Source organism: Capronia epimyces, assembly GCF_000585565.1.
Source record: "Capronia epimyces CBS 606.96 chromosome Unknown aczIQ-supercont1.2, whole genome shotgun sequence".
Classification (NCBI taxonomy): Eukaryota; Fungi; Ascomycota; class Eurotiomycetes; order Chaetothyriales; family Herpotrichiellaceae; genus Capronia; species Capronia epimyces.
In genome coordinates this window covers 900,681-927,622 of record NW_006912905.1, presented here as the reverse complement: position 1 = coordinate 927,622, position 26,942 = coordinate 900,681, and the positions used below count along the sequence as shown (strand labels likewise).

Genomic DNA, 26,942 nt, shown 5'->3' with positions numbered 1-26,942 from the left:
AAAGCGAACGGACGCTCCTCTTTCCCCCGAGTGCCATTGTGTATGGGGGAAGATAGCTGCCTGAAAAAAGAACTACCCGCCACTATCGATAGGGGCCGTTTGGAATTCCTGATAAGCAGATCACTCTGGTACGGAGTAGGGAGTATCCGTGCACTCCGAGCTCTAAGTTTGACAACTTAGCCGAAAACAGCGGTCGTGGGCGCCGCTTTTGGCCTCCTCTGCACCCGTGTACGTAGCCCGTGGTTTTATCGTCGTAATATTAATATTTTTTCTCTATACGGAGTACACCTCCGCTTACCCTCGTACTGTGCTAGCGTTAATAGCTCATACCGTCGGTATTTATCTAGGCCGCCTCTATAGAGCGTATACTGACTTAAGAAGTTAAGAAGATATTAAATACTCTCACACTGCCCGAGGAACAGTGTTTGGTTCATGGCTCGCTTATATTAACATTCGTCCTTATCCCTTCATCCTACAAGCCCGCCCTGGGTAGGTTCTAAGTTTTAACTAGGTCGATGTCAAACCTGATTAACTCAATATAATAGCCCATCCTCCATACTGGCGACGTGCTTCCCCATCCGATGACTTCACGGATGAGAAGGTCTGATTGCCTGGTAGGCGCGGAGGTAGCCCGGGCGTGATAGTGATAGTCTCACGCGAAGAAAAGGGTCTAGACTCGACCATTGAAGAGAGAATCGAGATGGAGCCATGTTCCAGTGATATAAAGATGATCTCAGACTATCAGTAGCTCCTGAAAAAAGGCAGTTAGCCCAGCGCCGTCCACAATACACTTTAGTGATGAAGGACCCCTCTACTTATAGCTCTCGATATGCTGTAGTTTATCAAATCCATTCTTTGTAGTCTCCCGACTTAAACTCTTTCTCTTCTCCCCGGTCTATCTACATTTGATGCAGCTGAGCTTGGAAGGCTGCTTCGATTCCAACTTCCGTTTTCTAATCAACCTGTCAGCCATACTCTACATTTGTAGTGGAGGGAAAAGGAGAGGGGGTCGGTCTACTGACCGGTCCGTGATAGGTTTTGCGGCCCTTGAACATCCAGTAGAGGCCTGCGAATAGTACGACAGCCCCTATAATCACCGAGCTATAATCTGGAGATCCACATTAGTCCATGGTTTCCTGAACACAAGAGACGGGCGTGAACTCACTCATGTTGTCTGCGGCAACTGGCATTGTAAAAGGGAAATCGAAGAACACGACCATAAAGGTGATCCACAACAAAGCAATCCCATTAATAATAGGACCTAGAACATTGCCGAGTGGGAATTGCGACGGCTTGAGATGCTTCCGGCGGCCCAACAGAAGCAGTGCGATTGGGAACGCGAATGATATATTGGCGAGGAGGACGTTACATCCCACCAAAGCATTAAACGCAGTCGAACTCCCCAGGTATACAAACCCCAGGACGGCAATGATTGCCCAGCACAGAATGGCAGCATTCCTAGGCATCTTGTGGCGGGGATGAATAGACTGCAACCTGCAAGTTTGAAACAAATCAGCCTGAGATGCGACCAAGTAGAGAGGGACCTAAAGATCGCCATTCAAATAGGATCAGCGTACCGGTCACTATAGGGCAATGCACCGTCTCGAGCAAAGGCCCAGACCAAGCGGTTCGCCGTTTGTTGTGATGCGACGGTGGCGGCGCAGGTAAGATAAAACAAGATGCACAGAAGGAAGATGGATGCGGCCTTGCTTCTCGTAGCTTGATAGAAGATCTCTAGGATAGGTACTCCTGTTGGAGTTGCAAGCACGCTGTCCAGATCGATGATGCAGAAGCTTATTGCGATGGTTGTGACGATCATGGTGCAGAAGCCCAGGCAAACAGTACTGATGAGGACGAATGGCAGGTTCCGTCGAGCATCTAAGTAGGCGGATGGGTCAAACATTTGATTGAGCTGGATCTTGGGTCAGCATCAATCTCACCTTGTAGTTCCTCAGCAACGTGCACGGCACCATCCAGCCCGCCGTATGCAAAGGCAGGATTTGTCAGGCCGACAATGAACGCAATCCCACCGGACTTCCAGCCGGTGCCGTTGGTGAAGGTCTTGAAGACAAAGTCGGTCGAGTTCTTGGGAAAGGCCGATCCAATCATGGTCATGTTGACCAGTAAGAAGGCTACCAAGCAGACGTAGAAGCCGACACGATGTACAATGGGTAGGACTTTCCGTCCATAGATATTGAGGAGCATGAAGAGGAGACTGAAACCTTCGTAGATGATGAAACCCTGCCATCGATGGTATGTGACACCAGGGTTGGCCAGGATGATCATCGCCATAAGGAACTGGCCCAGCATGACGGTGATGGAAGCAGAGACGACACACCATCCGATCGAGTTGAAGTAGCCACAGTACCAGCTGAGAATCGGAGCCCACTTCTTAGGCGCAAGCTCAGCAGTCCACTAAGGACCAGATCAGTCAACAAGTAGTAGCGATCGAGGGTCGCGATACCTGGAACGTACATGGTATTGTCCTCCTGAGGTTGGATATGAACTGCTCAGTTCGGCCAGAGAGAGCGCCACTGCCATGGTGAATACGGTCACCCCGATCGAGCCATAGATTAGCATGACCTGGAATTAACATTAGCACTTCTCTGAGGGCCACGGCAGTCCACCAGTATCGTAGTGTCATGTATGGCGCAGGCGATTGGGAAACTCACAGTACCACCACTGTTGATCCCTGTGGCAAGCGACCCAATGATTCCACACCATGAATCGACAATCATGAAGGACATGGCTAACAGGGCGAAACGACTGTAGTTTCGTTCAAGGACGGGCTTGTGGCCAGTGAGTCGGACCAGATCGATATCATCGTGAGCGATGTTCTTCGTTGAGCCAGGTTCGATGTCACTCATGCTGACCCGAGGAGAGGTCCGCGCATCTTTTCGCTGCTCTTCCATGGCAGACGTAATTCTTGAATGATGACTTGGGGCTCCGATTCACGTTCTTCAAATAAATCGTAATACTGGACTTTCGGAGTAGCTGAACGAATATTCCAGGGTATCGATTGATATATCTAGCCTGTACCATCTTTAGCTCCTTCTCTATTCTTTTGTAGAGTGCACTTTAAGCGGCTCTCCAGAGTGCATAGAGACACTCTGATCCCCGATATCAAGATCTAACCCCATAGAAAGGATTGGATTCGGCGGACCCGTGCAATACCGACTCCTATTTCGGGGCCGCCGAACAAGTACTCCAAGCTCATTCTAGTCAAGGGAACGAGGCTGTGGCCTTATTGGTTCGCGATCTCATCAAGGCCGAACTGACCATTGCTTGCACACGCGACAGGCGTCGGTGTTATCGTCTATACGAAGAACCCCTACTGTATTAGCAAAGATAGGGACGATTTTGTTCCCCCGTTACTCTTCCTGACTCCTTATCCTCATGCATTTACGGCACATAACTGGAACCCCAGACACGTATCAGACTCTATCAGCAAGGTGTCCGATGTCCGGAGGGAAGTGACCAGCGGTATAATAGAGTTTAGAATCCCTAGAGCTTCATGTCTACGGTTATTCGACCGGAAAATTTATGGAAGAAAATTCGAGGTACAAAATATCCCGGATTGAGACAGGGAAGATAAACCATAACCCAGGGCTCCGAAAGAACGATTCAGCTTTCTGATGGCCAGAGGACATCACCAATACTCTTAGACATACACTAGACCAGCCACTAGGTGTCTGGAAACCAGTCGATAAGCTAGGTATCTGAACTTCTATCATCCATGAGAGATGTGTACTCCTCCACAACTGTACCTTCAGCTTTCACGCACTTTGCTTGACGGAATCGTCTCGTTTTGGCTCTTCGTTACCTTCACCAACCGGAATCCCATCGATTTCCCCAGGGTACGTGTCGTCAAGATTGAGATCCTTTCGCACATGGATCGGCACAATCACACTGTTCTCGCTCAAGTAATTTGTGTCCTTCATGCATTTCCAAGTCACGAAATACAGAATGGGCCAACACAATGTCGCCAACGCGAAGAACGCAGCATTTTCATTTTCGTATGGCTGGCTGGTTGCGTCAACTCCAAATGAGACCGCGGTTCCTGCACTCATCACTGATAGGCGAACAGGGTCAGCTTCTGGTCTTGCAACGGTTCCTGGGGTGTTTTACCTCCGACAAACAGGCCGCTCATGGCTGCAGACCTCCTTGGTTCGTTTGTCAAGCCACCGAGAACGTAGATGACAAGATTCTGGAAGATTCCGTACTGTGCAGCGTACAACATGTAGATCACCACGGCTCCAGCATATGCTTTATCTCGGACATCGATCGAAGGTCCCGGCACAGATCTGTCAAATTTCCAGCTGCTCAACCAAATGGTCTGTGCAATATAAGCGCCGGTAATCCAGACGGCGTCGATAGTAATGCCAATAAAGGCACGTACTTTTCGTGTCCCGAGCTTTTCGCGATCTAGAACGAGACCCATGCCGATGGTGACCGGAATTTGAATCAGATTGTTCAATAGACTATTGAGAGTCCTGGTGCGGAGATTGAATGCGTAGGCATTGATCGACGCTTGTAATGGAAAGAAAACCTCCGGTGCAAACATTGTTGGAATGAGGAGGAGAACTCGCCAATCTGTGCAAGCTGCCTTTGTTTCGAGCATAGCGTCCTTCAGTGACATCTTCTTAAATATGGCAATTGCTGTGCCGTCCGCACGAATCAGCTTCTCCGGGGGTAGCATAAGCAATGCAAATATAATGGACGAGGCTTGGATAACAATGAAGGTGATGTAGACTGAGCGAGGGACCCCGGCAGATGTCGCATTCCAGTTGATACCTAATGCAATGCACGCTCCCACTGCAGCTCCCGAAACATTAGCCGTCCATTGTATGGCCCTCCATGTTCCTTTCTCTTTCTCCTCGGCCAGTGTGTTAGCCATCCAGGCAGCCGTCGTCCACAGGCACCCGGCACACAAACCAAGGTATGCTCCAGCGAAAATCGGATACCAAAGATGTCCAAATGCGTCAAAGTACCACATGGCTCCGATGTAGACGGGATAACCAGTGACGGCGAATGCGACGGAGGCACGAGGACCGAACAGGTTGAGTATAGGTCCCGCTCCGATGGCGCTGAAGAAGAAGACGCCATAGAGAACACCGTTACTGGTGTCAGCCATTGAGACGGAAGATGGGCGTCCACCACCTGCTCCGAGGAGGGTAACTGCCAGATACAAGCCGGGGTTGCAGAACAAACATGCTGAAATGAGTAAGTTTTGAATGAAAGGATTATTTCGGCGAACGAATTTCAAGTTAAGATCTGCCATGATGAAGCGTGTGTCAATGTGGCATCGATTGTGGTATGATCGAGCTTTGTGAGATTTCCTAAATATATATAGGTATACTGTTTGGTAAGTCGTCGCCTCTTGTCTATCACAGACTTCCGATCTCGTCTCCCCAACCCCTAGATAAGAGCAGCCTTATGTTGGCTGCGCCGCTGTGAAAAGAATCGCTTATCAATGGCCGAGGGGCCTTCGGCGCCACCGAAAAAGTTACAGGCTTCAATACTTATCTTGGGCTTGAAAAAACCCCTGAGGCCATGATTAAGCATCCAGAACTCGACGGGTCATATTTCGGCACAGGCGGTCTTGCTTGCTGGAATTTTCGGCGCCGACTGGCATGTTCCTGCTCGAATATTCGTAACTCGGCCTGTGAAACTGGTTCCTACCCTTACCTAAAGCCCGATGGCTGCTTTGGAAATTGATTTCTGTAGATAAAGTAGATTCTCATCTCCCTTGGGCAGCGACGAATATAGTCCTTTCAATTGAGCACGATCCGGACGAGGCCATACATGACCATGTCGCGAGATAAATTGACGCAGGATGATCTTGCAGTCTTGGCTGTTCGAAGCATTGTGGCAGACATGTGCATGCAGCACGGAGGTGGCCATGGTGGCTCTGCTCTTGGGATGGCCGCTATAGGTGTTGCTTTATGGAAATACATTCTACGCTTCAACCCAGCCGATCCCGATTGGTTTGATCGTGACCGCTTTGTGCTGTCAAACGGTAAGTCCGCGAAGGAAAGCGAAGAGCATTGCACAAAGACTAATGCGAGTATACAAAACCCAGGGCATGCAAGCTCTTTCTTGTATACAATGCTACACTTGACAGGCTACGAAGCTTGGGATACCGATCAGCTAAGAGGGTATACACATCCAAAAGAGAATGGCTATCATACCCTTGCACACGGCCATCCAGAGAGAGAGGCCCCTGGTGTCGAGGTGACTACAGGTCCACTCGGGCAGGGAATCGCGAATGCTGTCGGGTTAGCCATTGCCTCGAAGAATCTGGCCGCCACTTTCAACGATGGCAAAGACAGTCTCATCCAGTCCCGGATCTATTGCATGGCGGGAGACGGTTGCCTGATGGAAGGCGTTGCGCTCGAAGGTATGTAGAGTATTTCTGTCACCGAGTTTTATTTGATTAATGCTCTTCGCAGCCCTCTCACTGGCTGGCCAGTTACAATTGGACAATCTTGTTCTTATCTATGACAATAACCAAGTCACCTGCGACGGTCCCCTGGATTGGATCAACGTTGAAAACACCAATGATAAGATCCGTGCTTGTGGGTGGGAAGTCATCGACGTTGAGGACGGGACATACGATGTACAAGCTATTGTTAGTGCGTTCAGAAGAGCTACTCTTGTACGGCAGCGGCCAGTGATGATCAACGTTCGAACTGTCATAGGAGCCGATACTCAGTCAGCCGGTACCTATAAAGCGCATCATGGATTGATCGACTCTGAGAGTCTTATGCGGATGAAGACTATACTCCAATCGAGCTCCGAGGTCTTTTCTGTTCCGTCAGCTGTCTCCGAGTACTTTCAACCGCTGAGAGAGCAAGGTATCGTGTTACAAAACGAGTGGACAGCAAGACTTGAGCAATACGAGGCGAGGTGCCCGCAAAAGGCGGAAGCGCTCCGGCAACGCATGAATGGTGGCTTGCAAGATGGTTTCGACATGCTGAACAGTTTGTCGAGCTCAGAATTCACTGGCAAGGCAACCAGAGAAGTCAACGGCATCATCATCCGCCATCTCTCGAGGTCTCTACCTCGAATGTTCGTTGGTGGGGCCGACTTGATGAATTCGATGAAGATTACATACTCACAGCAGGAGGTCTTTGATGCCGTCAATCATACAGGAAATTTCATCCGTTATGGAATTCGAGAACATGCAATGGCATCGATCGCAAATGGCCTTGCAGCGTATCATCCTGGAACCTTCTTGCCAGTCACCGCAACCTTTTTCATGTTTTACCTCTACGTCGGTATTTGCGTCCTGGAGTGTTGAAGCCAGCTGACAGAGTCTATAGGCTGCACCTGGGGTACGAATGGGTGCCTTGAGCAAACTTCAAGTCCTTCATATCGCAAGTCATGATTCCTTTGCCGAAGGCCAGAATGGCCCGACGCATCAACCAGTCGAGTTAGACTCACTCTATCGTGCCATGCCAAACCTGTGGTATTTTCGGCCTTGTGATGCGTAAGTCTATCTTGAACTCTTCACAACACCTGCTGACCTGATCTAGTGAAGAGCTGATCGGTGCCTGGCAATGTGCTTTGGCAAGTCGGGAAAGCCCCTCTCTATTCTCGTTGGCACGAGATGCTGTCGGTACCATTCCTGGAACACACCGCTCCCGCGTGAAATATGGGGCTTATGTCGTTCTTGAACAACAGAATGCAGACTTAACCATCGCTAGCTGTGGTTCCAATTTACAGCATGCGGTTGAGGCTGCTCGGCTGTTATCAAGGGACCATCAAATAAGCGCGCGGGTCGTGAGCGCCCCTTGCTTGGATCTATTCGAATTGCAAGCCCCATACTACAAGGACGCGGTCTTTCCTCGAGATGGAAAACCAATTGTCAGTGCAGAAGAGTATGTTCCGACCGTCTGGGCACGCTATGCTACAGCAAGTGTCGGTATGTCATCGTATGGCTGTTCAGCGGCGAACGAAAGCAACTATGCGCGATTCTCGTTAGATGCCCGTGGCATCGCCCAGAAGATTCGAGACTACTTGACTCGTTTAGCAGGAGCGGATGCGAGATTAGCTCTCTGGCAGCAATTATGAGTCGCATGGGGACAGATGCAAAGATATCTCCGAAGAGGTTCGGATGGAAATGTTTTCCGTGACAGGGACTGTAGGATCTCGGCCCCGCCGAATAAAAAAGATCGTCGGGCTGAACAACATTATAAGCCTCGGTGTGATATTTCCCTTCCTCCTCTTTTTCGTCGGCAGTCTTAGATAACCCGACTTGCATGCTGTGTCAAGATGCTTGACCTCTTCGATCTGAACGGTCAGACGGCTCTGATCACGGGCGGAGCTCGCGGCATCGGCCAAGCTATTGCTATAGGATTGGCCGAAGCAGGAGCTGACATTATCCTGGTCCTTGTAAGACCATTAATTTGCCATGGACGCGCTGATACTGACCGTTGTCAGAGAAACACATCTCAAACTCAGACCAAGTTGGCGATTGAGGCACTGGGTCGAAGATGCTGGACTTACGAAGCCGACTTGGGCAATGCCGACGCTGTGAGCCATATCATCGCCACTGTCACGGCCCAACACAGTTTCGAGATCCTAGTCAATGTGGCCGGTATCCAACGACGCATCGCGGCACAGGACTTTCCCCAAGCGGTGTACGATGAGGTCTTGCAGGTAAATCTCGGTTCAACGTTTATCTTGTGTCGCGATACTGGCAAGTACTGGCTGCAACATGGCATCCAAGGGCGAATTGTCAACACTGCTAGTTTGTCGTCCTTTCAAGGTGGGATCAACATGGCAGCATATTCGGCCAGTAAGGGTGCCGTACTTCAACTCACAAAAGCCTTGAGTAATGAATGGGCTTCTCGAGGAATCAGGGTCAATGCGATTGCGCCGGGGTGAGTTCTTGTTTTGGGATCCGTATATGTCTTCCAAACTAACACTTGTAGATATATTGCCACTGATATGAATGTTGATACACGAACAAACCAAGACACCACATACTTCGACTCTATTACCACACGAATTCCGCAAGGACGATGGGGAACACCTGAGGAGTTCAAAGGCCCAGCAGTCTTCTTGGCCAGTCGAGCCAGCTCTTATATCACTGGGGAAACGATTGTGGTTGATGGAGGATGGATGGCTCGCTAAAAGGTCAATCTTGTAATTTGTCAGAGGTGTCATCTGTTTCCAACGCTTCCTCACATCCTTCGCAATGTTTGCTGAAACTTTCCATCGTCGACCCGGTCTCCCAGAATAAAATGATCGAGCTCTAAATATGCGATCGCTCCCAATCCTCTGAGATTATGACTGTCACCGGCTGCATTCCACCAAAAACAGCATACCCTGAAAGCATCGGTGATATCTCGATTCATCACAACCTTTTTACACGCCACTGTTCAGAACATTATCAATGACCTCTGTGACAGATACAAGCTCTTCGTCCTGGAAAGGCCTTCCGACTATTTGCAAACAGACAGGTTGAGCAGCAAAAAGCTTCGGGTCATCTTCAGGTTATCAGTCACGTCAGTCTTTTCAAGCGTTTGAAACAACTTACACATTTCATAAGTCGCTTTATCAAATGGATTGTCCAACGGCGTATATGTGAGATCCTTTGGGTCGAGCTCAGCCGCAATTCGGAATTTCTTCAAGGGCAGAGTCAAGGATGGATAATCAAGGATATTCCAGATGGAGCTATACCCCCACCAAGACGGGAAGTTGTGGGTGTAGCTAGCTGAAGGATGCACCGGTGCAATGATTGCATCAAACGGCCGGCCTCTGCTTGTTCTTGATGATGTACTCCACCAGTTAGACATTGTTGTCTTGTATTCCATCATCTCACGATTCAGGCCAAATGACTCCGCTGCAGTCAGAGGTTTGATGCCGAACACCTCGAGATGACGTTTAAGAGAAGGCAACATCTCCTCATTGCCTTCTGCGAGTCGTGCTTTCAGTTCCAAAGCACCAGTCTGGAAGTATAACTTCCACGTTGTCAAAGCCACTTTCCAGCTGTCAAGTGGAAGGTTGATCTCGATTACTTCCACAAATTAGCATGTTTTGGCCACTGAGAAATGTGCCCTCATCTTACCTTCATGCCCAGAAGCGATCAATTGCTCAGCCGTCTCTTTCAGAGCCCGTACGATGGGTGGATGCGGCATACACACGCCATCAAATTTCCACAAGGCAACTGTAAGTTTGCGTTGAGGTGGCTCAAGGTGTCTCCAAGGCATGGGCACGACAGCCGGTTCGAACTGCAGACGAGGGTATGCATTGATGATTTCGACAAACAACTTCAGATCATCGAGGCTATGGCATACCGGGCCACAAGATGTTTTGATTGATATCTGGCCACCCAAAGTCGTGCTCAGACCAGTCTTGCATATTCTATCCGCCGAGGGTTTGATCGAGTAGAGTCCATTGAACGCGGCAGGAACTCTGATTGAGCCGCCTATGTCGGAGGATGGGCAGACTGGGCTACCTCTCATAGCAACCAGTACAGCATCTCCGCCCGAAGAGCCTCCAGATACCAGTAGTCCGTTGTAAGGATTGATCGTCGTACCCCATAGCGGGCTGCTGGTTTCCAGGGCCATACCTGTCTGAGGCATTGTAGTCTGAGCAAATATTACCGCCCCGGAGTCCCGAAGCACCCTAACGATGGCAGCATCCTCTTGCGACACGATCTCGTAATTAGCAACATAGCCCAAAGTCGACGCATGCCCTCGAACGTGGTACTGATCCTGGAGAACACCGAGTCAGTCAATCTGTTGGGAGAACGACAAAGCATATGATATACCTTGATCGCCAGGGGAACACCATGCAGTGGTCCGAGAACTTTGCCAGTAGCAGCATAATGATCATCGTGAGCCTTGGCTGTAAGGAGGGCTTCATCGGGGAAGAAGGCCGTCAAACAATTTGTCTATCATTCATGTCAGCCAACATTTGCTCCCCAGCAGACCGATGTCAAACACACAAGCTGATGAGCTATAGCTGCTCTGGCACAGAAAGCCTCGGTGACCTCAACGCTAGTCAACTCTCGACGAGCGATCTTCTCCGTCAATGCAACCAGACTTTGTTCGGTGATTTCGATTTGTTTTGGAGTCAACACTCCGCAGTCTCGTGGCACATGGATGACACTCGCGGCAGGAGACTTGGGTTTGCTTGTCGGAGCAAGACGCCAGGCCGTTGGGATGGCATCCAGCACTGTGTTTTGAGCTTCTTCGGCTACTTTCGACCACTGCATCATTGCAAACCGAGCGAAGTGACCAGATCTGATGACCTGGAACTGATTCGATTCTTGTCCGGGCCAGAGGCTGTGGAACGCTTGATCCAAAGCTCCTGTACATACTTCCTGACCGATCATATATCCTGATCTTGTAGTCCGGCCGCATCTTGTCGGGTTTAGTTATGTACATGGAGTCCGTACCCACTCGGTCGGACGACCCGGTGCATTCGGCGGACCCGAGCAATAGGTCGTTTGGACGGAACCACTATACTTTGTACGCAGCAATATGCTTTGCTTGTACATATACCCAGCTCTGAAACAATGGCCATCAAGGTCTACATTCGACAGCTCTCTTTCCTTCCTATCGCAACCTTCAAAAGTCATGTCTGAGGTGATCAAGACTTTTGACCCTTCCAGCTTGGCAAGCTCACGGCCTGTCTACTCTCATGTGGGCACAGTGCAGGGCGGATCAAATCTCATCTACACAGCAGGACAGGTCGGAGTTGACCACGAGGGAAAAGCACCAGCCTCATACGAAGCACAAGTACGACAGGCATATCGAAACCTTGCAAAATGTTTGAAGACCGTCGGAGCAGAACCAAGTGATATCATCAAACTCACATATTTCATTGTGAACTATTCTCCTGCGAACAGGGCTCATGTCGAGATTATGAAGGAATTTCTACAAACCCATCGGCCAACTACGACGCTCGTGCCGGTGCCATGCCTTGCTCGAGAAGATTTACTCTTCGAAGTGGAAGCGGTAGCAGCGGTGAAAAGCACCAAAGAAAATGAGGCTAGCTCAAACTCTCGAGATTACGATGTCATCATTGTCGGGGCGGGCCTGAGTGGACTTCAGGCAGCTCGAAATATTGACAAGGCCGGACTGTCCTACGTTGTTCTCGAAGCTCGTGACCGTGTTGGGGGCAAGGTCTGTACCGTGGAGGTGTCCAAGGGTATCGTCGAGCTTGGGGCAGCCTGGACCAATGATCAAAATCAAGTGAAGATGACTCAGTTAGCCCAGGAGCTCGGGTTGGAGTTTCTGGAGCAGAACACCCGTGGTGATGTGGTCCTTCAAACAGAAAATGGAGCCACCACGAGATTTCCGTATGGAGCAGATCCAAAGGTCTCTGAGGCTCAACTGGGTGCTAGCTTCCCTTGCTGACACTTCTGCAGATTGGCGACCGCAACCGGAGAGACTTGAATCGCATCCGTGATCAGTTTGAGGTGTTATGTCAAGTACTGGACACTTTTCAACCCCAGGAATATGATGAGCTCACCGTAGAGGACTTTGTGAAGAGATTTCGACCTACTGATATAACGTTATCAACGGTTACCATATGGACTCGGGCGATGCTGGGAGTTGAGCCTTCCGAGGTCAGTGCACTCTACTTTCTAGAGTATTGTCGCAGTGGCGGCGGTCTCCTACAGCTGCGCTCGGACCGAATTGGAGGTGGGCAGCATCTTCGATGCAAGACTGGTAAGTCGAGGCCTGCGCCAGGCGTTCGCCAAGTTGACATGGAACAGGCATGAGCTCTTTTGCCAATGGTCTTGCATCAATGCTACGGCCCGGATCGATCAAGCTGAACAATCCAGTTGAGAGTATAACGCAGCATCCAAGTGGCAGAACGCACGTCACAACACGCGGTGGCCAAGAATACCGAGCTGCCAGAGTCATCGTCTCATTGCCAACTCCGTTGCTGAAGGACATCATCTTCTCACCAGCTCTGCCAGCACTGAAGCAAGAGTACAATAGCTCCGTTCGACTTGGCTACTACTCGAAGATGATTGCATTGTACTCCCGACCATGGTGGCAAGACAGTGGCCTCTGCGGGCTTTCGCAGTCATTTGTTGGTCCAGTTTCACTTACCAGAGATACCAGCAATGCGTCAGCTAGCCATTACTCATTGACTTGCTTCCTCGTAGGAGAGAGTGGGCGGAAATGGTCGCAGTTGCCCGAAGGGGAGCGTCGAAGAGCAGTGCTCGAGCAGCTTGGGACAATGTTTGGACCTATCCACAGCGACGAAGCGCAAAATCCGATTGAGCTCATCGAGCATGAATGGTCCAAAGAAGAATTCAGCAGAGGATCACCATGTCCAGTGACTATGCCGGGCACACTATCGCGGACCGGTCATGTGCTGAAGAGGCCTTTCGGTCGTATTCATTTCGTCGGGACAGAGACTGCTGACAAGTGGCGAGGTTACATGGAAGGTGCTATGTTATCAGGAGACCGGGGAGCTGCAGAAGTTGTGAAGGCTCTAGGCGCTTCCAGATCACCAAGACCGAGACTGTGATGTATGTACAGAATACCATAGGGATTCAAGCTGTGGGTTGTAGTGGCGGGAAAGCTGTAGTTATAGCTTCGGAGCTCAGGGGCCTAGGGCCTTCTGCAAGCTTCGGCACCCCTAAACCCCTAGGCCCTCTATTTTCCGCCCTCGGAGGACGGTCATACAGTACGCCCGAGGCACGTGCCTGCTCAAGCCTAAGGAGCCTATGTAAGCCCGCCAAGTGCCCGGGGGTGCCTGGTACCTTACATACCTAGGTATATGCTCACTGTTACCACCATATCACCAATCAGGCCCCCCTTGGTCTCTCTACTCCGTACGGTGTACCTACTACACGGAAACCACCACTGTTGACCACTAAGTTCGAGATACTCATCGCTCCATGACAGCGTGATGAGGATGCTTCGCTCTACCGCATCCTGACTGTCGTGCAAGGATTGCCTTCCACAACTTGTGTTCCTATGGCTTGCGACCTATGCTATCGACGCAAAGTACGATGTGACCTTGACAACGGTCCGCCATGTCTGGCGTGCCTCAACAATGGCGCCCAGTGCAGGTAGGACTCCAGCACCAACAAAGGTTGTGCAGGCTAACAACGACTCTAGTTTTCGGCTCGCCGAGGAGCAGAAGAACAGGCGACGAAGTCGTAACAAGCGGCTGCTGAGAAATGCCTCCAATCCACAAGTGGCCACGACCTCGACCTCAACCTCGATGCGCGCATCTTCAGCTGCCCGCTCCAGCACCCATGGAAGCGAACCCACCCCTCAAGATCGGCAGGAACGATCGAGCACCCGAGTAAGAGCTGGGTCGTTGCATCCGATAGTGCCAACCGAGGCCGACATGGTGGAAGACACCCTGGGAAAGACGGCGTTGACAAGGTTCTACCACTACAGCGTCAACAAATCTAACTGGGATATATTTCGAGAGCAAGGTATTACACGAATCGCGTACATTGGGGGCCCTATATCAAACTTGGCCCAGATTGTCAAGGAAGAAGCACACTTTAGTGGAAGCGAGATTTCGACTTTACATCTACCATTTCCATCCATCCGGCCATTGCTACCATGGGGCCCAGCGGCGACCATGCCCCTTGTCAAATGGCACTCTGAGTCATTTGCCAATGATCTCAGCTCTCTTCCCTCCCAAGATGTCCGGGATGACCTTGTCGATTCATTCTTCGAGAAAATCCATCCCGGATTTCCAATCGTGGATGAATACGAATTTCGGAGCGCCTATCGTGATCCTCTGAACCCGCCGCCTCTTCTACTGTTACAGTCAGTGTTGCTTGCTGGGGCCCATGTCAGTCAACACCCGAACATCGTGTCCTCCAGGGCACTCGTCAAAATGGTGCTCTTCCGAAGAGCAAAAGCCCTCTTTGATTTGCGATATGAGAACAACCGGATGCACATGATACAGGCAGCCTTGCTCTTCACATGGCATCTGGATGGGGCGGATGACGTTTGCTCAAATGCATACTCCTGGGCCGGCATCGCCTGTCGTACTGCTTTTGGTCTAGGTATGCACCGAGATCTGTCAGCCAAGTCAAACAGCTTAATGCCTATCGACGATAGGAGAATATTTAGGAGAATTTGGTGGACTCTCTTCCAAGTGGAAGTCCTTGCAAGCTTACACCATGGTCGGCCTTCCATGATTGATTTGGACGAGCTTGATCAACCACCGATGAATGAAGATGACCTCATCGAGCAGAATGGAATTCGGAACCCCAAGATTGATCTGGATTTCTGCGTCCAGAATGCCAGTCTTTGCATGATCATTCATTCCATCATGAAGCTCTCAAGCCCTGGCGCTGTACGGAGATTCCTCCAGGCGCCGGAGCAGTTCAGAACTGCACAGGAAGATCTCAATCAACGGTTGGTGTCGTGGTATCTGCGTTTGCCGCCCCATCTTACCAACACTGGTTCTTCGAATTCGACTTTCTGGAGTCTCCAACTTCAGATACATTACAATCTAGCACTTTTGGACTTACATAGGCTCTCGCGAACCTTGTTTCCTGCTTTGCACGACATCCAGGGAATGCACTCTATGGCAACATGCCATAACGCGGCTTCTTCTATATCCAAACTCTTCGATGATGTTGTGTCAATTGACGGTATCAGCAGTTGCTGGTTCTCGTCTCTCACTGCGCTGTTGGCGATTACCATCGAAGTCAGTCATGAGACACGGACTGCGACTAAAGATGGAGTGGCTGTGCTCGCCATCCAGGCACAAAATCGCCTAGAGCGGATTCTGCCAGTCCTGACTGCAATATCCCGGTATTGGTCCAGCGCCGAGGCAATCTTACGGCTGTACGAAGACTTGCTAGTACAGTTCAAAATACAGTCGAAGTCCTGGGCTGAGCCGCACCCACTGGGAATTAGCCAACCAAACGAGAGTTCTAATGGCGTACATCAGGACGTTGCTTCTGGCTCTGCCTCTTGGGTAGATAACGACCATGGTGTTGGAAGTGCAGAGGCTTCTGGATTAGATTGGCAGGCTTTGTTCGGGGCGGCATTGCCTACGGATGCCGTAGAAGTAAACTTCGATGGCATTGATGATATATTCGGGTTATAAGAATTTCTCGAGGAACATAAAGCCACCAGATCTTCTCTCACATGAAAGCTATTCGGATCACGTAATGACGTCGACGAACAGTACTGCGGTCCATGCGTCTCGCCACACCCTATTTCCCCATGATATTGGGGATGTTCCCGTTCATTACTCCCCTCGATTGAGGCATTTTCACTTCCGGAGGTCTTTAGCCTACACGTGTAATAGCGGAGATGCTTGAAGTACAGTAGAAGAAGGCCCTTATTGCCTGATATCTCCGTTGTTTGTCCAACGCGGTCCCAATATTACAAAGCTGGTTCAACATCCAAATATCGTTATCGTAACTCATCCTGCCCTCATCTTCGTCCGCATCCGACAATTGTCTGAAGGCGTTGAGACACGGCATCAGTTGTGATGGTGTCTGCGCCTGCGCCTGCTGTCATCACTGTCACTGCTACTGCTCCTGCTGCTTCGGCTCCTTCTCCGACTTCTTGACCTCCGACGAGAGAGACTGCGACGGGGTTCATCGTCCTGATAGTCACCATATCCTAAGCTCTCGCTTCCCCTGCGTTCCTTCTTCTTTTCCTTGCTCTTCTCGTGTTTGCCTTCAAGCTTGTGCCCTGCGTAGGCACCCGCGAGAGCCCCAGCAACGGTCACTAGGTCATTGCGGTGGCCCAACTCTCGGCCAGCCCCTACCCTGGTTAGCCACGGGTGTCCAACAGTGGTGTCCGGAGCCACTTGACGCCCAGGTGGGGAGGTACTTACATGTGCCCAGGGCGCCGCCAATAAGGGTCGCACCTACATCCTTTGCAGCCTTGTGATGGTGCTTCTCCCCCCTCTCTCGCGACCTCTCCCTGTCTCTTCTCGACCCTCTGGAACTAGAGCGGTCCTCGTATTGCGGTGGAGGAGGGTAGTAGCCGGCATCGCTGCCACGATGTTGACTAGCTGCATACGGGCCCGAGTTGCGACGTTCCCGGCCATGTTCAAATTCGCTGCCGGTGTACTGTCCAACTTGCAAGCCAGAGGAACGGGGCGAGTACCGGTATTGGTCGTCGCGGGGAGGCTGGTATCCATGCAGGCTCTGCCTCAAGGTTAGTTGAAGGATTGAGAGAACAGATGGGTAGAGGTGTCGCTGATGGAGGCCTTACCTGAGTGGCGGCTGGAGCGTTGTAGCCCGGGTCGCCGTACTGTTGAGATGCTTCGTGCGGTCGCGGAGGAGGCGGATAGTTGGTATAGCCGCCGGCCGGTGGTGGAGGGTATCCGTTGGAATTGTAGTAGTCTGCCATAGAGATCCGTATAACTAGAGACTGCGACTGCGACTGCGACTGCGACTGTGGTAGGTGAGATCTGATGTTATCAGCAAGAAGAATAGAGGCGCAGATGGGCGGTCTTCAAGAGAGGATCAAGCATCCATCAGCTGCGGCCTTAGTCATATCATATCCCTCAGGTGTCAGCGCGGGGCGAAAAAGGTCACGGGCGGCAGAGTCGGAAAGGTATGGTTTCATTCCTGCATGTACCGTACCTAGCCAAAGCCACTAGCCACAAACTATCCATCCAGCTGGGCGTTGTTTATCTTCTCTTGAGATTTCTTGCAAGCTCACAAGATGCCACGGATAAGCAGATCAACGGCTTCTGGGACGGGCACGTCCGTCACTTAGTACTGCCGCTGCTTTAGATCGGCCTGAGCAGTGAGGATCCGTTGGCGGTGGGGGTTGGAAACTCGGTTCTTCGGCTCTTTCTTCAGAAACAGCTTGGTCGAAATAACCCTTCTTGTCTATCATCGAGTCAGACAGTATCTGAAACTCGCTGATAGAGGAAGCCAGCTGTTCCTGGGCTGACAGGCTGTGCCCTACCAAGCACACGTCTTCCATCTGCCGCAACACTGCGACCAGCTGCGACCAGTCACTGTAGCCTTTGCAGGCTGGCTGTTGGGGTTGGTCGAGGTCGGTTGTTATTACTAGGTAGGTGACGACCAAACTTCGAGACGGTGGCAGGTTGCGCACTGCGTCATTATACGTCGCGCGCTTTGAACGCGCACTGGCACGTCAGAGCCTCGTGCAGCGCAGTCTTGGGGAGTATTAGGGAATATTGGGTGGGTGAAGAAGGCTGGCCAATGAGCATCCCTCTACAACGGGTATCTCTTGGCAACCGGCGATTGCTCGGGCCCAAATCTTCACGGCATCAATTCCGGCACTTGGGCTGCGACTCGGATGTCATTGCGCTCGTCTGGATCTTCCACCTTTGCATCGAGAGGCTTGCCGACTTTTCCTTTCGCCAGTTATGCTTAACTTGAGAATGGCCTGCGATTGGCCTCGAAAATCTCCGACGCATGGCAGCGCTGGCGAACTGTCGCATTGGGCGATGGCTCATCGCTCCTATCGCGCCCCGAGCCCAATCCACCGACCATCAGTCGGGTAATGGAGGCAAATACCTCAGTCTAGCACCCTCTTTTTTGGATTTTGCTTGCACATGTTGGGTCAAGGTGCCCCTGATTGGGGACCCATACTATGTTCTCATCTGTCGAGAAGCCCGTCCTTTCTGGGATGACAGATACTACCAGGTAGGTATATATATCAGGGGGGTCTGCCCCGACCCTCATCCAACGAAAGACGGACAGAGTAATCACATCCACTACTTTTCCTGACATTGTGGGACATACTTTTGGTTCTCATTTCCTCCTCCCATCTCCCATACCTAGAACACCACTGTCGTGTGACTGCCCAAACCGTCCATCAACGAACCCTACAACATGTCGTCCTCGTCGGGCGAAAGCGCCGAGGGGCGCGAGATTCCTCGTGCGAGCCTCGAGAAACAAGATACTCACTTGACCCGGTCATCTACACGTCGAACACTCGAGCGATACGAAACAAGGCCTACTCAAGATGCCGCCGAGGTCTTGGACCTCCCTTACGAGATCCTCAGCGATGATGCCAACATGGCAGAATATACTGAGGAGACGGTCACCGGTGTCATTCCCAAGAGAACCATTTCGCGCCTCAGTGGCAAGCTCGAAGAACATGAATTGGTCACTTTCAAGATCAACGACCCCGAGAACCCCAAGAATTGGTCGAAGCCCTACAGTATGTTTCGCTGGCAAATCCCCAGTGGCGCGGATTGACTAACCCGTGGTTCTAGAATGGTGGTGTACCATGGTCGTCGCATTCACCTGCTTCGCGGTAGCTTTCAACAGCGCAGTCATTACAGCAGACCTGGAAGGTGTTCAAGAAACCTTCCACGTGTCCAACGAGGTGGCGCTGTTGACCATCACCATGTTCGTCATCGGATTCGGAGTGGGACCGTTGGCTTTTGCTCCAGCATCCGAGCTATGGGGCAGGAAACCCGTGTACATCATCACGATTGGCATTGCCGTCATTTTCGAGATCCCGTGTGCGGTTGCGAAGAACATCGGCACGCTCCTCGTGTGCCGGTTGATCGACGGCATCGCGTTCTCGGCCCCCATGACTCTTGTCGGCGGCACTCTGGCGGATCTGTGGAAGAACGAGGAGCGAGGGGTCCCGATGGCTGTGTTCAGTGCCGCGCCCTTCATTGGTCCTGCCATCGGCCCGCTTGCAGGCGGCTTCTTGGGTGATGCGGCCGGCTGGAGGTGGTTGTACTGGATCCAACTCATCCTTTCTGGGATCTGCTGGATCGTCCTGACCTTCACCATTCCCGAGACGTACGCAGCAGCCATCCTCGACAAACGGGCGAAGAAACTGCGCAAGGAGACGGGCGACCAAAGATACGTGACGGAGAAGGACATTGACGCTCGACCGTTTGGCGAACAGCTCCGCATCTTTTTGTTCCGACCTCTCCAGCTGCTGTTCCTCGAACCGATCGTCTTCCTGATTTCCCTTTACATGTCGGTCCTCTACGGTCTGCTTTACATGTTCTTCGTGGCATATCCCATTGTCTACGCCGAGGGCAAGGGCTGGTCCCAGGGCAGCACGGGGCTCATGTTCATCCCGCTGGCGCTCGGGGTGATCGCGTCCGCCGCACTGTCGCCGTTAGTCAACAAACACTATCTCAGCATCTGCGCCAAAGCACCGGGTGGAAAACCGCCTGCGGAAGCGCGTCTGATACCCATGATGTTCTCTTGCTGGCTCATCCCGATTGGACTCTTCATCTTCGGCTGGACCTCCTACCCACACCTCTCGTACTGGGGCCCGATGATGGGCGGCTTTCCCGTCGGTTTCGGATTCATCTTTCTCTACAACTCGGCCAACAACTACCTCGTCGACACCTACCAGCACCAGGCTGCGTCTGCCCTGGCCGCCAAAACCTGCATTCGCAGTTTCTGGGGTGCCTCCGTCGTCCTCTTCACCGAGCAGATGTACAGCACGCTGGGTTACCAATGGGCAAGCTCGCTGCTTGCTTTCATCGCCTTGGCGTGCTGTTTGATCCCGTATGTCTTCTACTTCAAGGGTGCTGCCATCAGAAAACTTTCCAAGTTTGCTTTCCACGAAGAAGACGTGGCAGACACCCTTCCTGCTGGGAAGGTGTAAGCGGGCAGACTAGGTCACATAACCCGACCTTGCTCCCCGCACGAAAAAGCTCGGGCAGACTAGGTCAGATAACCTTCCCTTCCTGCACGAGGAAGCAATACCAGCACGCCGTCTACAGAGCATGTCGCTGCCGACTTGTTGGTCCCTGGAGGCAAAGAACGACGAATAAAGGCCGCCGACGGCTTTCGCATTGGCAAGAACACGTCCAGGAAAAGCCACGCCGCCGCTTCACTCGGCTTTCTGCAACCTGAATGAGGACCGCTGACGCCGTGCCTGGCGGGCATCCATGGATTGAATTAAGACTAGAAATGGACCGTGGGCGTCAAGATGACTATCCAACATGCGCCGTAAGGTATTACAGCGCGCGCAGTGATGTGATTTCTTGAATCCTGACATATCTGCCATGCCAGGAATCTATTCGGCCACTGATGAGGAGTGGCATATTTGCATAGCATAGTCGAGCGCGAAGTGTTGTACGGAGTACGGAGTACTGCTGGGTTTATTATATGATATGTACATAGCACCGCTGTTCCAATTATATTTAATTTGCATTACTGAATTTACATGATGATTACAGAGTACAGAGTATATCCATTGACTTGACACATTACATCTTCGTCAAGATATAAGTTATGGCTAGCTTGCAGTAGCACTATATATACTAGGTAGTGTGTCACGCTTGACCTAAACGGTTACACCACGACAGTCGCCAAAAAGGACGAGCGAAGTAACTAATTAATTCACTTGGTGTATATAACCGTGATATAGTGTATGTCTTATGTCTTATATCATATTTCATATTTCTTATGTTATATTACTCATTTCTCATCTCCTATTCCCTATTTCGTTATATGTCTTAGTCTAACCCTAACCCTAACCCTAAGTCTTGGTCATGATCTTGATCTTGCTTGATCTTCTTGATCTTAATCTTGCCATTTTGGCACCAGTCAGTCATGGCCATTGCAGCTCCTAGCCGGCGGAGGGAGTGAGTCAGTCGTGGCACTTCTACTGCGGCTATTTCCGCTGCAGAACCCTCTGCTGCACATACTATACTTACTGTATACTGTATACCGTACGGAGTATTGGTTGCCATCGCTGCCATCAAGGCTGTCTTACTAAGATATTTATTGCTAGTATCTTCGTCAGAGAAACCACCTTGTCCTAGCTGGAAGTTATGCTAGTGTGCAGCGTGCAGTGTGTAGTGTGCAGTGTGTAGTGTGCAGTGTGTAGTGTGCAGTGTCCAATGTGTACAACTGGTAGTTGGCAGCTGATATCAACCCTGTCCATTGTGCTGTCCTCCTGTCCTATCGCCGACCGCTTTTGACTCTTGACGTCCTACCACCGACCGCTATTGACTATTGACTGTCCTATTACCGACCGCCATTGACTCTACTACCGACCGCTCTTGACTCTTGACTCTACTACTGACCACTTTTGACTCTCGGCTGTCTTATTACCAACCACTATTGACTCTACTACCGACCACTCTTGTCTCTTGTTTCTTGACTTCCTACTACCGATCGCTATTGACTCTTCACTCTTCACTCTGACTTCCTCGCCAGTACCATCTTGCCCTCTTCCTACGACACCCCTCGATCCCTGGACAGCCGTCGGAGAGGGAATGAGAACGAGAACTTGTCTCGCTTCTTGGCTTTGCCGTTTCGAGCATGGCCGAAGATGGACATGATGCCCAAACTCGAACCAGAACCAGAGCCAGAGCCAAACCTTGCATCAGACCTAGAACCAGAACCAGAGCCAAACCTTGCGTCAGACCTAGAGCTGGCGTTCATGCCGATGATGCCAATGTCGTTCTTTCGGCCGAAGTGGACGTCAGCGTCAGCGTCAGCGTCATGGGCGAACTCATCGTCGAGTCGGCTCATGTCCTATATCCGTTTGTGTTAGCGGGGTCTTTTGACTGGATTTGTCGAGTGTGCAATGTCCATTCTCTTGCTCTGTCATCACCAAGATACTGCTGTGCCATCTCCATTCTCTTTCTCTTTCGCCACCAAGATACTGTGGGATCAGCTCGTCATCAGATTTCAGACTCAGACTCCCACGGGCATTTCACCTTCCGCCAGCATCAATCAGCATAGGTAGTGAGGCATTGGCGGGCGTATGTCTTCCCTTCCCCCTTCCCCCTTCCCCCTTCCCCTCCGCATGAAGTAAAGTATAGGAGAGTAGACTAGAGTAGACTATAGCGTATTGACTTGACTTGACATGGCTTGACTTGGCTTGACATGGCTTGACTTGACTGGGCTTGACATAACTTGACATGGCTTGACTTGTTTGACTGGGCTTAACTGGTTTGACTTACCTGCACATCATCGACTACCGAGCTGGTGTCAGAGAGAGTGAGTGGGCTAATACTGATGCCAATACTGCCACGACCGGCGTCGTCTTCAGTTCCAGTTCTAGTGAGAGCGGTTGCGGTTGCGGTTGCGGTTCCCTGACCGAATGAGACTCGTCGGCCCGGATGAGGTTCTTCGTGGATAGTCTCCAGACTCGGACTGGGGGAAATTCTGCTTCGTTCGTAGATGTGGATTCTGGTCAATGGAGTCGGAGCTGGAGTCGGAGTCGGAGCTGGAGCGTGCCGTTGAAGGACAGGGTCTCTTGCATCGACATCGACATCGACATGGGCGTCAACGATCGGTGGGAGGAGCGATGCCGAACTGGAGTGCATATTCGACTTTGGATTTGGTGGAACGCTGTTCGAACTTGGAGTTGACGTTGACGTTGGCGTTGATGTCGATGTCGACGTTGTCCTTGGTGTAGGCAGAGATAGTGTAGGGCCCAAGTATTCCGCCACTCCATTACTTTCAGGGCTTTGGTTCAGCGCGGCGAGGAGACTAGCTCTGTTCTTTTGCAAGGTTCGAATGTTGATGTTTGGATTCGTGTTCGTGTTCGTATCCAAGTTCATGCTCATGTTCTGGTTTGTGTTTGTGTTTGTGTTTGTCTTTACACCCCCCGGCACAGGCGGCCCACCTTGCATGTCGATTCCAGCTTCGTCGCCGTACAGCCAGATGAGGTTGAAGAAGAGGGCTTTGGCAGTGCTGTGTTGGCGCACAAAGGGCGTCACATTCATGGCCAGCGTGGCACGGATGAAGCGGCACGTGGCGGTATTGGCGAGGTGCCATTCGCGTCGGGCGTGGTCAAGGTCGAAGCCGAAGCCTTGTTGGTCGCGTTCGTCGGCTCGACTGGAAAAGCTGGACAGGTTATTGCCATTGCCGTTGCCATTGGCAAGGCTCGAGGCTTGGGGCTCCGTCCAGTCGCCGAGGATCAGGCTGGACGAGAGTGGGTTGGTCAGTAAGATGGGTTGCACGGCGGAACGCCACGACTGGAAGTTGGATTTGCCTAGGAGCGGGTCGATGTCGTCGAACGGGGGGAAATTCATGGCTGACAGATAAGCTCGGGAGGAATAGCGGGCAGAAGACATGGTGGCGAGGTTTGTGTTTGTGGTTTGTGGTTTGTGGTTTGTGGTTTGTGGTTTGTGGTTTGTGTTTGTGTTTGTGGTTTGTGGTTTGTGGTTTGTGTTTGTGGTTTGCGTGTGTGGTTTGCTTTCTGCGATCTGTAGTCTGCGATCTGTAGCCTGGGTCTGTTGACTGCGATCTGTACTCTGTACTCTGCGATCTGTGGTTGTAGTCTGGGTCTGTTATCTGTAGTCGACCGCGAAAAGAGAAAGACAAGGCACCATTCGCCAGAACACAAGGCCGCTGAGGTGCAATGATATAGACAGACGTAGCAAGGCTGTAGGAAGGCTGCTGGAGCTGAGGTGTAATGATCAATCTATATGCTGGCTAGACTTGGTGCTCTCTCTCCTGATTCAGATTTGTCTCTGTCCCCCAGTCCAATCCGGCAACAAATCAGTGAAACATTCGACTCATCTTCCGGTTGGGATTGATCACTGGGAAATTGGGGGGTTGGTTCTGGAACTCGTAAACTGCGCCACAAGTAGACTCGCGATCTATACAGAATCAAACCAGAAGTAGACTCGTGATATATACAGAACCAAGCCACAAGTAGACTCGCGATATACAGAACCAACGGTCAGGCAGCGAGGAAGATACATACAGAATCAACAGTCAGGCAGAGAGGAAGACACATACAGAGTCAACGGTCAGGCAGTGAGAAGATAGATGTAGATGTAGATGCGGACTCCAGTTTAGCCGCCGACGAGAGCCATCTGAACCCCCATGTCTTCGCATAAGGCGTCAATGTCGACCTCCCTACCTTGGTGACGGACGCAAGAGTGCAGCCTGTTCAAAAACGACCGGGTAGACGGTCCACGATGTGTATATCGTCCCTGGTACGACACCCACGTCGCCCGGCGCAGATACGACTCGGCAAGCGCGTACTCCTGACGACGCACACACAGGGTCGCGAGCTGATCACAGGCCCACACGGTGGTTGCACTGTTACTGTTGCTGTTGCTGCTCGGCGGGTCGGACGCTTCGTGGTCCAGGATGCGGTGGGCCACCCCCTCGACGGCGAATTCCTCCTTCTGGTCGGCATAGATTCTGCCTAACGCGGCCAAAGCGGTGCGGTGGCGTTTGCGACGCATTGCCCGACTGTCCTGGATCAACTGGTCACACAGCTGGTGTGCTTGTTGGTACTGCTTGCGTTTCCGCAGCATGTCGATCTGGTCCACCCGCAGCGCAAACAGCGACGAACTGTCGGCCTTGCGGCGAGACCGGTACCCTTCAATCACCAGGTCCATCATCGACTCGACGACCTGATGGCGGGTCTCTGCAACGGTCAGCATAGCCATTGCTTTCGCCAGAGGATGAGCCGGTCCGAGCACCTGGCCCGTCATTGATGCGACGAACCCAAGCAACTGGGTTTCCAACTCGGTCATGCCGCGCCAGGGGGTGGCAAAGTGCAGGAGCAGGCAGGACAGCAGGTGAAGCGGCACCGATAGAATCAACGGCTGCACCATTCGACAACAGTCGTCCAGCGTCGTCCAGGCCTCTCCCGGTCTTCCTTGCTCCAGGTGGTCGCGGCCATGGTAGAGCGCGAGCCAGAATGCCGACGCCTGATCGGTTTGGCCTGCTCTCACTCCGTCCGGGATGGATTCGGGGAAGCGAGACTGCAACTCCCTCGATCTCAGAGGCTTGAATGCCGTGAACTGCCAGTCGACCGCCTCTCGAGCATGGAACAGCCCGTACTGGATGTTGTGGAGGTCCGTCGGCAGGCTGATGTCGACCGTCAGCGACGGCGCCAGGCTGGAGGGCATCGGATGCTGGTGCTTGCTTTGCACGTCCAGTTGATCCAGGACCGTGCTGGAATGGTGGGAAGATGCCAGTGTCGAGGTCGTGGCTGGGGATTCCTCGGGCACAGCAATCTCGCCCACGGACATGGCATCTGGGCTCTGCGACATGTGTTCCCAGAGCTGGGCGAATCTCTTGTCCGTCCGACAGTGACGCTTGACTCGGTCCAGCTTCAAGGGCCGGCCGCGATATGAGATTGACTGAACATCACGCCCTGCATCCACACAAGCCTTGACTCTGGTGGCCAGAATCTCCTTCTCCTTGGCCTTGTAGTTCTTTCGGATCTTCCATTCGGCAATCCGCCGCTTGTACATTTTCTCACTGGCGTGGAATCCGTGCTTCTTGGATAGGATCTCCCTCACATCCCGGAGCTTGCGGTTCTCCACAAGATACAGCTGGCTGAAGACGTCTTTGATCTCGGTCCATTGTTGAGGCGTTGGTCCAACCAATCTCCAAGATTGCGAGGTCCTGGAATCCGTGCTGGCGCTCGGTCGTGGTTGGGGTTGCGGTTGCGGTACGAGGATGAGCTCGTCGTAATCGCTCGTTCCAGAGCCAGCATCACGGGGGAGTCCATTGTCCTCGTTGGGACTGTCCCTGTAAACCACCATCGGCGAGTCAAAGAGATCCATTGATGACATTGGCGACAGGGATGAGATCTCCAGCTCCAGCTCTGCTATTCACGGCGGTCAGGTCCGAGGTCCTAGATGTCGGCACCCGCTCCATGGGAAAACCGAAAACACGGCTGGGCTGTCTTTTTAATACGTAGTGTCGAGTGTCGTCTCACAGCAGTCGTGATCTTGGCTAGGAAGGCTGGGTCACCCCATCCTCGGCGAGTCTGCCTGTCTGCCTTTCAGCCGCTGCAAAGCTACCAAGATCGTGCATTAGCGCCCAGTCTGGCACCGAGAGCGGTGTACAAGGCCAATCGCTCCACGCCGCATACTGGGAACATTTGTGGCGAAGCACTTCGTTAGACACTGGACAGTCACAGTCACAGTCTGGAGAACGTCATTTTGCAGCTATGTTCGTGGTTCATTGGTTCTGTAGCTACTCAGTACACCTCGGAAGACAGTGATGTGATGGTCTGGTCATTCTGTCTCCTCTCTGTCTTGGCCTTCCTCTTCCCGCAGCACTC

At 51.8% G+C, this 26,942-nt stretch overlaps 11 protein-coding genes across 11 annotated transcripts; 5 read left to right on the top strand and 6 right to left on the bottom strand.

Moving 5' to 3' along the window:
* Positions 1 to 899: 899 nt before the first annotated feature.
* Positions 900 to 2,912, bottom strand: A1O3_02156 (uncharacterized protein; the record flags this gene model as incomplete). Its single annotated transcript, XM_007732299.1, has 7 exons — positions 900 to 953; positions 1,023 to 1,108; positions 1,166 to 1,494; positions 1,578 to 1,878; positions 1,941 to 2,415; positions 2,476 to 2,583; positions 2,673 to 2,912. The coding sequence occupies 7 exons, from the start codon at positions 2,910 to 2,912 to the stop codon at positions 900 to 902; spliced, it is 1,593 nt and encodes a 530-aa protein (XP_007730489.1).
* Positions 2,913 to 4,069: 1,157 nt separating this feature from the next.
* On the bottom strand, positions 4,070 to 5,281 carry A1O3_02155 (uncharacterized protein; the record flags this gene model as incomplete). Its single annotated transcript, XM_007732298.1, has 1 exon — positions 4,070 to 5,281. The coding sequence occupies one exon, from the start codon at positions 5,279 to 5,281 to the stop codon at positions 4,070 to 4,072; it is 1,212 nt and encodes a 403-aa protein (XP_007730488.1).
* A 530-nt stretch (positions 5,282 to 5,811) lies between these two features.
* A1O3_02154 (uncharacterized protein) lies at positions 5,812 to 8,076 on the top strand (the record flags this gene model as incomplete). The annotated part of the gene is made up of 5 exons (XM_007732297.1): positions 5,812 to 6,019; positions 6,083 to 6,400; positions 6,453 to 7,276; positions 7,326 to 7,492; positions 7,539 to 8,076. The coding sequence occupies 5 exons, from the start codon at positions 5,812 to 5,814 to the stop codon at positions 8,074 to 8,076; spliced, it is 2,055 nt and encodes a 684-aa protein (XP_007730487.1).
* Positions 8,077 to 8,277: 201 nt separating this feature from the next.
* On the top strand, positions 8,278 to 9,141 carry A1O3_02153 (uncharacterized protein; the record flags this gene model as incomplete). The annotated part of the gene is made up of 3 exons (XM_007732296.1): positions 8,278 to 8,397; positions 8,446 to 8,888; positions 8,940 to 9,141. The coding sequence occupies 3 exons, from the start codon at positions 8,278 to 8,280 to the stop codon at positions 9,139 to 9,141; spliced, it is 765 nt and encodes a 254-aa protein (XP_007730486.1).
* A 234-nt stretch (positions 9,142 to 9,375) lies between these two features.
* On the bottom strand, positions 9,376 to 11,233 carry A1O3_02152 (uncharacterized protein; the record flags this gene model as incomplete). Its single annotated transcript, XM_007732295.1, has 5 exons — positions 9,376 to 9,497; positions 9,548 to 10,027; positions 10,079 to 10,727; positions 10,784 to 10,906; positions 10,961 to 11,233. 5 exons carry the CDS (start codon positions 11,231 to 11,233, stop codon positions 9,376 to 9,378), a joined length of 1,647 nt encoding a protein of 548 aa, XP_007730485.1.
* A 361-nt stretch (positions 11,234 to 11,594) lies between these two features.
* Positions 11,595 to 13,506, top strand: A1O3_02151 (uncharacterized protein; the record flags this gene model as incomplete). The annotated part of the gene is made up of 3 exons (XM_007732294.1): positions 11,595 to 12,338; positions 12,389 to 12,692; positions 12,740 to 13,506. 3 exons carry the CDS (start codon positions 11,595 to 11,597, stop codon positions 13,504 to 13,506), a joined length of 1,815 nt encoding a protein of 604 aa, XP_007730484.1.
* Positions 13,507 to 14,037: 531 nt separating this feature from the next.
* A1O3_02150 (uncharacterized protein) lies at positions 14,038 to 16,068 on the top strand (the record flags this gene model as incomplete). Its single annotated transcript, XM_007732293.1, has 1 exon — positions 14,038 to 16,068. One exon carries the CDS (start codon positions 14,038 to 14,040, stop codon positions 16,066 to 16,068), a length of 2,031 nt encoding a protein of 676 aa, XP_007730483.1.
* A 381-nt stretch (positions 16,069 to 16,449) lies between these two features.
* A1O3_02149 (uncharacterized protein) lies at positions 16,450 to 17,330 on the bottom strand (the record flags this gene model as incomplete). The annotated part of the gene is made up of 3 exons (XM_007732292.1): positions 16,450 to 16,736; positions 16,810 to 17,125; positions 17,193 to 17,330. 3 exons carry the CDS (start codon positions 17,328 to 17,330, stop codon positions 16,450 to 16,452), a joined length of 741 nt encoding a protein of 246 aa, XP_007730482.1.
* Positions 17,331 to 18,793: 1,463 nt separating this feature from the next.
* Positions 18,794 to 20,546, top strand: A1O3_02148 (uncharacterized protein; the record flags this gene model as incomplete). Its single annotated transcript, XM_007732291.1, has 2 exons — positions 18,794 to 19,124; positions 19,180 to 20,546. The coding sequence occupies 2 exons, from the start codon at positions 18,794 to 18,796 to the stop codon at positions 20,544 to 20,546; spliced, it is 1,698 nt and encodes a 565-aa protein (XP_007730481.1).
* A 1,580-nt stretch (positions 20,547 to 22,126) lies between these two features.
* A1O3_02147 (uncharacterized protein) lies at positions 22,127 to 23,979 on the bottom strand (the record flags this gene model as incomplete). Its single annotated transcript, XM_007732290.1, has 2 exons — positions 22,127 to 22,429; positions 22,861 to 23,979. 2 exons carry the CDS (start codon positions 23,977 to 23,979, stop codon positions 22,127 to 22,129), a joined length of 1,422 nt encoding a protein of 473 aa, XP_007730480.1.
* Positions 23,980 to 24,705: 726 nt separating this feature from the next.
* On the bottom strand, positions 24,706 to 26,439 carry A1O3_02146 (uncharacterized protein; the record flags this gene model as incomplete). The annotated part of the gene is made up of 1 exon (XM_007732289.1): positions 24,706 to 26,439. One exon carries the CDS (start codon positions 26,437 to 26,439, stop codon positions 24,706 to 24,708), a length of 1,734 nt encoding a protein of 577 aa, XP_007730479.1.
* Positions 26,440 to 26,942: the final 503 nt, after the last annotated feature.